Below are 12800 nucleotides of genomic sequence, written 5' to 3'. Positions count from 1 at the left end.
GGATCCCGTATCATCCCACGTGACACGCCCGCAGGGTTGTACGAAGCTACGCGATTGGACGGTTCCGTAAGGACTACGTCCCACGTAACGAGAGTGGGGGTAGTCGTTGCTTTCGGTTTTCCTCGCCAGAGGGGGAACTGGGACGGAGCGGAGTGGAAGGCGCTGAAGTGGTGTGAGTAGTCGCGAGTCAGTCGCAGACTGGAGTGCCCTGTGAGAGCAGGGGACGGACCGAACGAACGAACGAACTCTATAACTAATCGCTCGTGACGCTTCGTCGTCTGTCCGAATGTCCGTCCCATCGCCCGACGCGCCGATACGACAACGTTCTTCTACTCCTGTTATCTCCTTCTCGCGGTAACGTGATCCGTGGAGTTGTGACGTGTCGCGCGGCGTTCGACCCGCGAGGAACGAACGTTCCCCGAGAGTCAGCATCCCCGCGTTCGCTAGTGCGGATTTCACCACGTCGAATCGTGCCGCGATAACCTCGTTCTTCGCCCGCGATCTGCTACGGCTGGATTCACCTGTGGACACTTTCGGAACTGTTGGATCTTCGAGTGTCCGTCGGCGGTTCGAGCTGGCACGTTGTCTTCCTGACCAAACCACGGGGAACGCCAGTTTCGACATGTGGTCGCCAGTCGGATTCCTCGATCACGACCGAAAAACACCCTGATGGCAATCACCGTTCGCGAGATATCGCGATCGTTCACCATCGCTGCACCATTCGTTGCTATATTCGTGGCATTCACGGCGTCGCCGAAAGTAGTACTGACTTAGTGAGAGAGTGTAGTAGTGCGTGCAGGTGCGGTTGTGACCTAATTCTCTCCGTTAGTCGACCAGAGAGACATCGAGAGAAAAAAACACATATAGAGAGAACTGATCGTCGAAACCAATCGAGATGTCAGTATACGCGCAGTTCGGATACTCGTATCCGTCGGCGTCCCAGGTGAGTCGTAAACTACGATCCAATACGCCTTGCTTCGATGCTCTGAGATTTTTCCTACAATTGCTGGGTGTTTCTTACTCGTATCGGTCTGACTGTAGGCGTCGTGTTCAGTGGTGTCTCGTTGGCTAATAGTTTCCGAGAATAGAAAGTTGTCGTTCGCGATCTTGACGCAAGATGACATCGCCCCGAATATTGTCGCGCACTTTTCGCATGTAGCAGGCCACGTTTTCGAGAAAAATCCACGGCGAATAGCAGATAATTATCGTTGGCGATGCAGAGGCGGTAGTATGGGTAACGGGTTCGTTCCATTGTCTGCAAAATCGTAGCTCAATTATTCGTCTAATGATGGTCCTTTATCAGGTAGCAATTTCAGAATCGTTGCTAATCACGGCGAACGATCGTTTCTGTTCTTGTTTTTTTCGTGAAAGCGAACGCATTGTGAGACCGACAGCCGGTAATTAAACGTTACTCCCTTGTTAGGCTGCTTTTTGAGATCTCGTTCACGCTGAGATTTTAATTTTTCTCCGTCCATGTATACTCGTTATGCGTCGAGTGTAACAAAGTTGTTTTCCGGCATCACGCACGTGTTACGATTAATTTACTCGTCGTTCGCTTTCTGGGAAACTCGTATTTTTTCTCGCCAAATTTTAGCTAATTAACGCCTAAACGATTTTGATTACGCGGATAGAGCGTTTAACCTTTAACGCTCGAAAGGCGCGCTAGATAATCACAACAAAGAAATTGTTTCCTATCGATACTAGCAAACAAAGAGAAAAGTTCCGTGAAACGCAATGTCGGTCGTGTTCTATAAGTACACCTGTCCCTTACAAATGTGTACCGACGCGACGGCCGTCGCTCACGAGTTACGATGCTCGTTGGGCCTCTCTATAAGTGTAGGTATCCAATACGTATCAGTGATACAATTAGTAACCGATTTATAGAAGTTTCGTAATACGAATTAATATCGTCTAAAGAATTACCAAATTCTAAGTGCTATCGCATTGTTATAGCTAAACTTTCCTTTCGAATTCGGACATTAACTCGAAAGATTCGTAATAGATTGCGAAAATACCCCGTAGTCTTGTCCTTAGGTATACGTAATTGATGGATGACAAGGATCGGTTGTCCTGAAAAAATTCTAAACAAATAGAACCCTGGTTTTTGCCTATTTACACCTCGACAGGGAATTATCTTCAATCTTAGTATTTATATCTATTCACAATGCAACCATGCTCGAGAGAGGTAATTTGAAAAGAAAGAAAAAGAAAAAGGCCTGGAAAGAAGGGTCAAAATAAATTACGGTACGATTGTAATCTCTGTGCACTTGTCGGTGAGCAGGTATATACCGTCTGTTCTAAGCTGATCGTTAGTACATAGGATTTCGAAATATGATTAGCGATAATGGTGTAGTATCCTTTATGAAGTACAAATATTGTATATTCAGGCGAATTAACTTCTACCCTACCTTTGTGGTATACACATTTAGGCCATCAACAAATCCAATGGTACGTCCCCTAATAACGCCTTGACGACCATAAAAGAGACACATCTGCAACAATTTTCCATACAATCGACTAGCAAAACGATGTCTTACTTTGTACATTCGCTTTTAAATTTATAGGGGCCCTTAATAAATGAAACGCATCATCGAGACCTTGAGCCTAATAATTTCCTACTGTTCTGATTTCCTAACCTGTTAATCAATTCGATGGACGTATCGAGACAAGGGTGGAAAATTGAATTCTGATTTACGGGATCGGTGGACGATGATCGGCGGTGCGACGCGGCGGTGCGTGGAACGGGGTGGCGTTGAGATCCGCGCAGGCGCGTAATCTTCCTGTAGCCGAAAAAAGGAAGGAGCTCTCAAACGAAATAACATCGGACGAAAACGACGCGCTTACGCGCAGGTGCAGCGACGAGGCTAGATAATAATACGGGTAGCCCCGTGTTACCCGCATGGGCTCGCGAAAAAGGTGCGAGTTGCATCGGCCAAAGAGAGAGTCGAGAATCGACTCTCGCATTGTTCCTTTTAACCGCGGCCCGCGAGCTGCCACGCTTTAAAGCTCGGGCTTTCCTTCGTTTTGATTAACCCGATGATAAAGGGGACGCGGCCCCTTTTGTTCCTCGGCTGAACCGACGGTTGAACCGGTGCGCGCGAACTTTACCCGAAGTAAACGCCATTAAAGGCGCATTGAAATCGTCATTTCGCCGTGAGCCGGCCGTCGATCTTGTTTGTCGTACTGTTAGAGTATTATTGGAATTGTACTCGTGGCGGTGAAACGTTGCTTTCCTTCGTCGTTTATTTCCTGTACGTTCACGCATGTATATGTATGTTTTATTTTATATGTATGAGAAAATTAATTTGTTCAGCCCATGGAAGTTAGCAATTAGCGTAGATTTTTGAGGTATGTCCTCGGTAAATCAGCTAATTACGCTGCTGTATTTAGAGAGGTGGGAAATTCATGAATAACTGCTTAACCAGCCACTTGCTGCAACTTGAAGTTTCTTCTTCCTGGATTATAACTCGTGTTAGATAATTTTCTACTTTGTGTACGTCTGTTTTCGTCATTTTAACGATCGAACGAGGAGAGGACTTTTTAATTTGGTGTCCGAGAGAGTGGCGCAAGTGCGTCATCGGTGCTCTCGAATACCGATACGTGCCGTGATATGGAACAACGATAATAATTGGTCGGTTATCTTCTCTCGTAACTGCGCGTGTTCCCTATCTAAACGTATTCGCGATCGACGAATTACCAGGCGTTTACATGCGTGCAGGCTGCAGCGAGGCACAGCTTCGAGCCCAGCCAGCGGTGTAACGAAAATGAAAAAACAGACGGGTTTAATTGCTACCGGTGGAATAGTCGAAACGGCGTACGTCTCTTCGCTGCGTTTATATAAACGATTACAAGATCCCTCGGATGCTTTACGATCACATCGGCGATTCCTGTTGTCCGGGATAATAAATATTTTACGCGGATCATTTCTACGGAAATGCGAGTAACGATAATTGGAGTTTATAGCATACTTACGTGAATTTATAATAGCGACTGGTCGCGGCTACGCCAGGCGGAATCGTAAAATTTGCGATTACAGATTAGGTAGTTAATATATTTACTACAACCAGAGAATCCAGTGGTGATATCGCCTGTTCCGTCCGTTTTCTCTTTGCCCTCTTCTCCCCCTTTCCCTCTTCCTTTCCTCTTCGTCGTTCCTTTCTTCGGGTCAACGTTACTTCGCGTTAAACGACAGAAACATTTTATTTTTCTTTGGCAAAGGGTGTCGAGACGAGCGAGAGAAAGGTTACGTTTATCGTTGGTCGATTGAAAGAACGCCTTATAATGGCACCTTTAATTAAGCGAACCCGATGGATATTGCCACGAGCGCGTTATGTACTGTTTTATGAAGTCCCGTCTATCTCCTATCTGGCTTTCTCTCTCTCTCGCGCGCGCTCTCTCTATCTATCTGATTCGCTCGCCTATGTTTTCGTATGCCGTTTAACGTAAAAAATTCGAACGTGGCGTTGAACGGCAGTGATTAATCTCGGTGCGGTTCCCGCGCGGCCATTTAGCCTGCACGCTACACGGTCTCCATTCAATTTTCCAGCATTTTCAGCGTTACATGCTAATGAAATTCTCGCCGTGGAATGCGTTCGATTCGTTTTATGGATGGCCGTGTAATTAACGGGAAAGTTATGTCCAAGTTTATACACGAAAACTTTGCAGGCCGCTAGTACAGCATACGTTTGTAAAAGTATTTACACTTGAAACATTCTGTTTCTAATTTTTTCGTAGTCTGCGATTATCTTACAAGTTAATCCTCTAATTTCGCAGTTATCGTCTGTGTTTATCCAGTTATAGGTATAGAATTTCGCTTCGAGCGAGAAAGTAAACTCGACGAATAGTCACGGTTGTTGGGGGGGAAAAAAAAGGAAAAGGAAATACCGATCGTAACGAATTACGTTCTGCACAAAGACAGATAAATAGAAACTAAAGCGAGTATTCGGAAAGAACTTTTTCTATAATCTCTTGTACGACTGCGTTGCGTAGTGTAGGGTTAGGTGTTAACACGAATCCACCTATTATAACGTTAATGATATACCGGTATGCACTTGTGGTACGCGTCTCTTAAGCGTTACATCTACGTTGGTTACGTCTTTGACTGGGGTCACGGGTTAACAGCCTAATGATATTAATTAATTCACCGTCAAAGAAGTAACGATACTTGTTATGAAACGACTCTGCGTTGGTAGTCGATGCGGTGTTGCAAAAGTTATTCAGAAATCAAGAATGTAACGCAATGTGTATTTAGTGGAAAAATTGAATAATCATGTAGGAACGAGAGAATGAGGGAGGGACAAAGAGAAAAAGAAAGAGAGAGAAGCGGTTGGAAGAGTGGTGGGGGAAAAGGTTGAGGGCGCACGGTTCGCAGACACGGTTTAAGAATTCGTTTGTTAACGCGTAATGAGAAACGGCAATTGGCCGTGGCTCGTTAAGTTCGCCAACAACGCATCGATCGCGATTCTTCCGTTATTTGTCAGCGGCCGTAAAACATGTCGGACAGGTCGACTTTCTACGCGGGAACATCTGTTCGCCGATTATGCGCGGCCGCGTAACGACGGTAATTACTTTTTCGTTCGGCGAATAATTAGTAACAAAGTTATTAGTACCACTGTTCTTACAGTGTTGCTTGTTAACAAGACACCGATGAGTATGCATTAATTAAACCGCTCAACGAAAACGGAACGACGTTCTACCATAGCGAAAATCGTATTTTCTTTCGTAATATGTAAGTGCGTATACAAGTATATATTACACACACATAGATACACGTTCGACCCGTAAGTCGATGATTAAGTTCGACAAAACGATTTCCATGAAATGTTTTTCTTACCGACCGACCAATCATCGGTGTGTCTATGTACATGTACGTACATGCTACGAGAGACATAAAGGAATCAAAAATCACTCGTTACGCTTATCGAGTAAACGAAATAGAGTGTACCCTTGGCCGAGAGTAATGAAAACTATCGTTTAGGTATAAAGCAGCTCGAATTCTGTCCGAGAAATCATGCTCGTACAACGAGAACGTGGATACTCTGGTCTCTTGCGTCTAATGAGCGACGTCGATCGGTCCCGCGCACTGCTAAATTTACGATCGCATTCGACTCGCGAGCCGAGTCGAATCGAGCAGAGAGAGCCCCTCCATCCTGGCTATCGTAACGTCCCCGCCGTTTGCAACAGAGCGCATCGCGCGATTTCGATATCAACAGTCAAGCATCTGTTTGCAAAGTTACGTCCGCGAGAGCGTAATGGCAATAACGCGCATGGCGCAATGGATACATCGGTTCGCCGTATAATTACGGCCCTGAACACGGAAGCGCTCGATATCTCGGTAATATCAGTTTTCATGATCGTGGCCTACGCTCTTCTCGTGTCTCCCTTTCCCTCTTTCCTCTCTTTCCCTCTTTCTCCCCCTTCTTTCCTGTCCTTCATCCACTCACTTTTTGTTTACCATGTTCACGAACACAGTGTCGTCGGCGAACTTTCAATTGGAAGGGCCGAAATGGACCTTCCGTTTTACGTTTCGCTGTGATTTTCTTAACCGCGGACAGCCACCGCGTTTTTCTGCCGAGCGGCTAAAAATTGCGACCTTGTGCCGTGCTTATACCGAGGCTATACTTTTCGTGTAATCGGTAATTACAAGGTAAATGAGATTAAATGCCGTTTGATCGTCGCAATTTGGGGTTGCGTCTCGCAACTTTCGTCCGAATGGTGCACCTGGTATTTACGCATTTCGTAGCCTACTGTACCGATAGCGTAGAAAGCGTAACAAAGAATCGATGGAAAGGACGCGAATCGTTACCGCGATATTCCCTCGTATTAAACCCTGAAAAATTTAATTGCGGTTTATTTGACGCGTATCGTCGATCGTAGATACCACCGAGCAAAGATACTCCCCTCGTATCCTTTCGATACGCGTAGCAATTTGTAACGATACACACAGAAATGCGCCGGTTGTTACCCGATTAACTTCGTGAAATTATTACTTTGTCGACGGTGTGTGATCGGTTACAATAATGCCCGTCGAGATATCAGCTTCGCGTTCTATACATACGTCTCTCAGGTACCTACAGCCGTGTATTGCATGACCGACCAGGGAATTTCGAGGTTCGTTCACTTCGTTAACTCGCGTTATTATACCATCGTTATCCGGTTATACTTTGTTATTACCCGTGGTGTTTATCCGGGATCGGCGGAGATTCGGTGGAAGCATGAAGCTAGGCTGCTCGATGATTGACGGAATCGGCAATTACGGCACGGATTCTCGCACGTACTTACCTACCGGGCACCACACCGTCCTGCTGCACCGACCTTACACGCACGTCGCGGAAACCGGTTGTTTCTCTTTAAAGGTGCACGTGTCTCATTCGCACGGGAACGGCCTCGTACCGGTGCGAATTCGGCCGGGCTTCTCCTTTTCACGATTTCTCGGGGACCTGGGTCTCTTTCGGCCGCAGCAGACCGTATATACCCGGCCGATCCGGCAGGAATGTCGTTTCTGAGAAAAACGATCGATATGTATATCGTGTAGATTGAATTTCACTCGGGACAGAGAGCGTCCTGTCTCGGGCGAATTTTATTTTGCAGCGCGTACGCGAACGCCGAGCAACGTCCTATTTCTTTTTCTCCTTCCTTCTTTTCTCTTTTTCGTACTCCGACCTTTTTAACATCAACGTTTAGTGTGAACGAGAGACCGCGCAGGAAGGAGAAGAAAGCATCGCTTCTCGTTTGTCTTTCGGCGAATGGTATAAAATCAAACGGCCGGAGCGAGGATTTTTCACAAATTTTCTCCGACGCGGGACCCGTCGTAAAAATTTAGTCGGTCGGTAAAGAAACGTGTTTCGGCAAGCCGCGTAAAAATACCAGCGGTCCCGTCACTCGTACGGTTAACGTTCACGCCTTCTTAACGTCGAGTTACAGCCACTTTAACGGAGTCTTTAGGGCTTCAAATAGATCTCTTGCCGGCCCCTGACGCGCATCCTTTTCCATCTAGACGTTTTTAAAGCCGCGACGCTCCACGAAACCGCTCTCGGCATTCCGTGGCGCCCTTTAGCCCCCGGAGGTAATTAACGTTAAATTGTTGCCGTCATTATCGTACGATATTTCATTGGCATCTGGTGTCTGTCGTTGTTCCCGTCTCCACAGACGGGAAATCACGATTTCTTACGTTTACCTTCTTCTCCTCGTTTCCATTGTTACGGCTCTGTTTATGCCGCCATCAAGTGCGTGGATCGACGATTCATTCGCTATAAATAGCAACTTTAGAAAAATCGGCGCTTCCTTTGAGAACTTTCACCGAACGACGAACAAAGAAACCATACGTCATCAAATGCTTTGTAGATTTTTATTTTCCATTCTTACTTTGAAGTTGACAACACCACCGCTAACTAACCGTAATGCTCCACATCGTAGCTCGACGCGAGATACGATTGCGTTCCGAAATAAATGGCAAGGCATTGAAACTCGTTCGCTGACGCAGTACGTTTATCGAGGTGCGAGACGTTTAGGTTTGAAACAATATTCTACGCAGCGCGGAGACAGCAGATAACATAGCTGGAAATCCGATTAACTTCTATCCACCAAGCAACGATAGAGACAAATTGCAATCACGCGACGCGTTGCATTCGAGTTACGTTTCACTGGCAACTGAAAGAGAATAAAAGAGAGAAAGGATCACCGCAACGGTTAATTTGTCGCGAAAAAGAAGTGCTGTCGGGGTCCGGGGCCGTAAATGCCGTTGTCGTACAAGATCTCGCGCGAAGAAGAGGAGGTGGGGTCGCAAGGAGGTCTGAAGAAGGCTCCTGCGCCCTCCTTACGTACTCGAGAATTCAGCGACGAGAAAAAGACACATGGTGGAGGAAGGTGGAAGGAGCTGCCTTGGCAAAGGAAACGGCCAGGGACGGAAGGGGAGAATCGGTCTAGAGACTCTGTCCATTCGTATCCCTGGGTCCGCCATCTTTTTCGTGCGAATTGCGCGCGCGTATTGCGTTCCTATCGGTCTCTGACTGCGTTTACTTCTCCAACGGGGACACTTTTGCTTTAACGGATTTTGCCCTCTCAGAGTGAATCGAATCGTTAGCCCCCGGTGACTGTCCGCGCAGAATTACGTTTGAAATTCTGTCGCGTGATTCCGTGAAATCGGTTGTTAGACGATTATCACGTCGGTTGTTTCGTTGTCGCGTGTGCCAGTGGTGACTAAGAGCGGCACATTGTCAAGTTTCTCCGATTACTTTGCACGAGCGGCGATAACTCGCGATCAAACCGCTACTTAGCTCAACTTCGACACGTGTAATCCTGTTTATGAAGAACCCTTTACTTACCGGTGCGAGTCCTGTTCTCCGAGAACTTGGTCTTCACACTTTGGCCTCTTCTTCTGCGTGTCCTCGTTGCTGACACGCGTGTATGCATAGATTAGTGTTTCGTGAGGAAAAAGAACGATAAAGGAAACCGGCGTGTTAGCTTTTCGAATTTCGGTCTTCACGTTCGCAAAACGTGTCAATCCAACGTGTCAACGTGACGTGTCATGGTCGACGGATGCCTATCGAAATTCTTGGAAACGATTACCTTCCGAGTCTAAATTAATCAGACGGACGATTTTCAAGAAAAAATTGAAGAGCTAGCCCGAGGGTCTTTTATCGTCACTGATATTGGAGCACGATGTCTATCGGCCGATCGATTACCGCGATAGTCCGCGGCACGAAATTATACGTTGGACGGACGCACTTCCGGTCCTTCGGTTCGTGATAGCGCTAACCGATCGGACGATCGACGACAGATCCATGGTTGCAACGTTTCGTTCATGTTCGAAATTAACGTTATTTACTTACGGAACAATCGTTAATAAAATGACGACGCGATCGACCCATCCCAGATCGCGCAGTCATCGACACAGGCGACGATTTCATCGATCGCGCGCGAGTTTATTCAGTGCAGGTATCGAACACGATATCGATACATTGTAAATTCGCGGGCATCGAGAATAAGGGGTTGCCGCACTTACGTCGAAATTACACGTTCGTACCGGTAAATTATTCCTCATCATCGACGTCGAGAGAGGCTGCATTCTCTTTACACCTGCGTCACGCACCGCTTATTCGTGCATCGGATCATCGATAAACCATACTTAACGTTTTCCACGAACCATTCGCTTCTCGACTGGCTCGCGCGTACACTCCAGACCGAACTGCTCCAAGCGTCTTCCAATTAAAACATACGCTATAATTACCCAGCAATCATGATCGAACGTTTCTCGTGGCTGGATTTGAATTTTATTTCTCAATCACTCGCGTTTCTCTTTCTGCCTGTGGCGCACGAATACAGCGATGCACGAACGAAGCCTCTCGCGTAGAGCACCCGTCAGAGAGTTCGTTTCACCCTTGGAGAGGGGTTGATTTGCGAACGCAACTGTCACCGAATCGTCGACGAGTAAAAGAGACCGGTGGTGGGTTTGTCAGGGCTGCAGAAGAGAAACGTGGTGGAAGGTAGAAGAACGGTAGAGGAAAGGACGGACGAACGTGTCAGGACTGTTCCTGCAGGCCCAGGATCCATAGGGTTTTCGCGGCGGTGGTTGCTGCCGCGAGGGTGAAAGCGGGCTTTTAAAAGGTTCCGATGGGAAACCCAGCAGGGCGTGAATGGCTCCAGACGCGCTGGAGGAGCCGAAACGTTCCGTGAGAGACGAATTGGCGAGAGTGAGAATGACGGGACGAGACGAGGAAGGAACGAGGCAGAGTCACGGAGAAAGGAAAGAGACACGAGTATAGAACGCATACAGAGAAAGAGGATTATGCGTGCACGGAGACACACGCGCACACAGGCACGCATGTGTCACGGCCTCGAGGTGTTCCACCACCTCCTCCTCCTCCTCCTCTTCTCGGCTCTTTGTTCACGAAAGTTCGGTTTACCTCGTTCCCTTCCGAGACCGGGTCTGTCCGGGTGTCTGCTTTTTTCTCGTCTATTTTTGCGCCAGCTTCTTTCCGAGCGCGCGAACGAGCCTCGAACGACCAGAGAAGATCGTTTCGCTCGTGGAAATAGAGAAACGCCGGTACTCCTGAACGATTATGGCGAACGCGTGTCGTTTTAATCGAAGATTTCGCTGTAGCGATATCGTGGGACTTTGCGTACGTCTCTTAGGGTTGGGTACCGAAAGGAGGCACATTTTCGATAGTGACAAAGCCGTGCGAGGCGATGGAGCGAGCGAAAGTGGTCGCGACAGCTCGTTCACCACGAAAGTTACGTCAATGTTGATGAAAATAAATTAAGTAGCATAGGAATTACGGTGAATCGGAGGTCGACAGGATGATCTCGTGGATGATCGGCGAGTCGTCCAATTTCATGGTGGAACGCTATTTAAGTATCACTAGCGATAAATTATCGGACGAAATTTGTAGCCGGCAGCCACGGGGCGTCGAAATATCTTACGACTATTTAGCGCGACGTGGAATCCCGCTTTTCGTAAACACGTCCACGCCGCGAAAAATATGGACGCGTTATAAAAAACGGTGGCGACGTCTCCTTCCTCCCTCTTCTCCATTCTTTTCCTCTTTCTTTTTTCTTCTCCGCCTCTTGTTCGACGAGATTTCTTTTTCGTCGGAGAGCAGCGAGAAAACAAAGGGGCGAAGGGAAAATCGTGCGTGTGAAAATAATGTTTCCGATGATCCTATTTATCACGTTTCCCGTGGGCGTCCTGTCGCCTGGCCTCCGATTTCGACACGCGCTCTACGAATAGAAAGGTGCTACGTGAGCGAACAGTTTTCCTCTGACTCGTCTTCTTCTCCTCCTTCGACTTCGTCTCCTTTTCCTCCCTGCTTCTACAGCAAGCGGCATACGCGAGACGAAGACTCTCTTTATCAACGCGACGATACACAAGATCCTCTCTCTCTCTCTCCCCTTCCACCCTTTCAGCTCTCCGGAGCTCGTTCTCTCGAAATAACTCCACGCCCTTGCCGTATTAATTACCAGGATTCATTTCATCCTCATTTACCGCGAGCTAATTTACCGCGCGGAGAAGCCTACGCGATATATATGTACGCAGACCTTCCCTCGTGAGTACTCTACGCGAGAGATCGACGACGCACGCTGCCTTTGGGAAGCGATTAATCGCGGGATCGCGCCACCGTTGCCTGCCTAGAACGCTAGAACATGGTTCGCGGAATCAGAGGCAACAAACGGGGGGAATTAATATACACGAGACGAGTATTTTTGGAATCCGCGCGTGATTAAATTCCGCCCTGTTTGAACAGAGGAGTCGTTCGATGCGTGACAGATATATTTCGATATAGAAATATTTATCTAGCAACACGGGATCCGTTGCTACTTTATCGTTAGCGGTGGTAAAACGAGCGCAAGAAAGTCAATCTAGAAATAATTTGTCTCGCTCGTTCGCTTTTCCACTTCGTCGTTAACTCTGTTGTCCGTGTAGATAATTTGTAAATGCTAGGAGTATACGCGCGATTATCTAAATAACCAGGACTCCGTGAATTATATCCGTCGATACTGCGTCGACGAAGAACATTCAGTATTCTAAGCAAAAATAATAGGTTGAGACATTGAACAGTCGTATGATTATTCAAACGTAATGGAAGCGCCAGTGCACGTAAGCGCAAGGTAGCTAGAGGTGTCCACTGACGATAAAAGTTGTAGGGAAGCACGATTCAGAGGTGCATTAACGAGAAGTTATTAGCGCAAGATTATTATGTAAAGCGATTAAAACCTATCCCTATATTTATTATCGGTACAATCGATTCGATTTCGATGTTGCGTTTGTTTATATTTCATTTTTTAACAAGGCGTGCAACAGG

General features: G+C 47.1%; 1 protein-coding gene across 2 annotated transcripts in view; it reads left to right on the top strand.

Annotated features, from left to right (window-relative positions):
* The window catches only part of LOC100648208 (homeobox protein caupolican), a 75766-nt gene that overhangs the window by 21563 nt on the left and 41403 nt on the right, over window positions 1-12800 (top strand). The window contains exon 1 of one of the 2 annotated variants that reach the window (XM_003396711.4): window positions 147-943. The exons of the other annotated variant lie outside the window; for it this stretch is intronic. Within the exon in view, the coding sequence (XP_003396759.1) occupies window positions 896-943 (48 nt within the window). The 5' untranslated portion in view covers window positions 147-895. Of the gene's footprint in view, window positions 1-146; window positions 944-12800 lie in introns of those variants that run through there. 2 annotated transcript variants of the gene reach the window in all.

This window comes from Bombus terrestris, chromosome 7, assembly GCF_910591885.1.
Source record: "Bombus terrestris chromosome 7, iyBomTerr1.2, whole genome shotgun sequence".
Taxonomy (NCBI): domain Eukaryota; kingdom Metazoa; phylum Arthropoda; class Insecta; order Hymenoptera; family Apidae; genus Bombus; species Bombus terrestris.
Note: the sequence above shows the minus strand (reverse complement) of the source record. Positions and strands in the feature narration are given on the sequence as shown.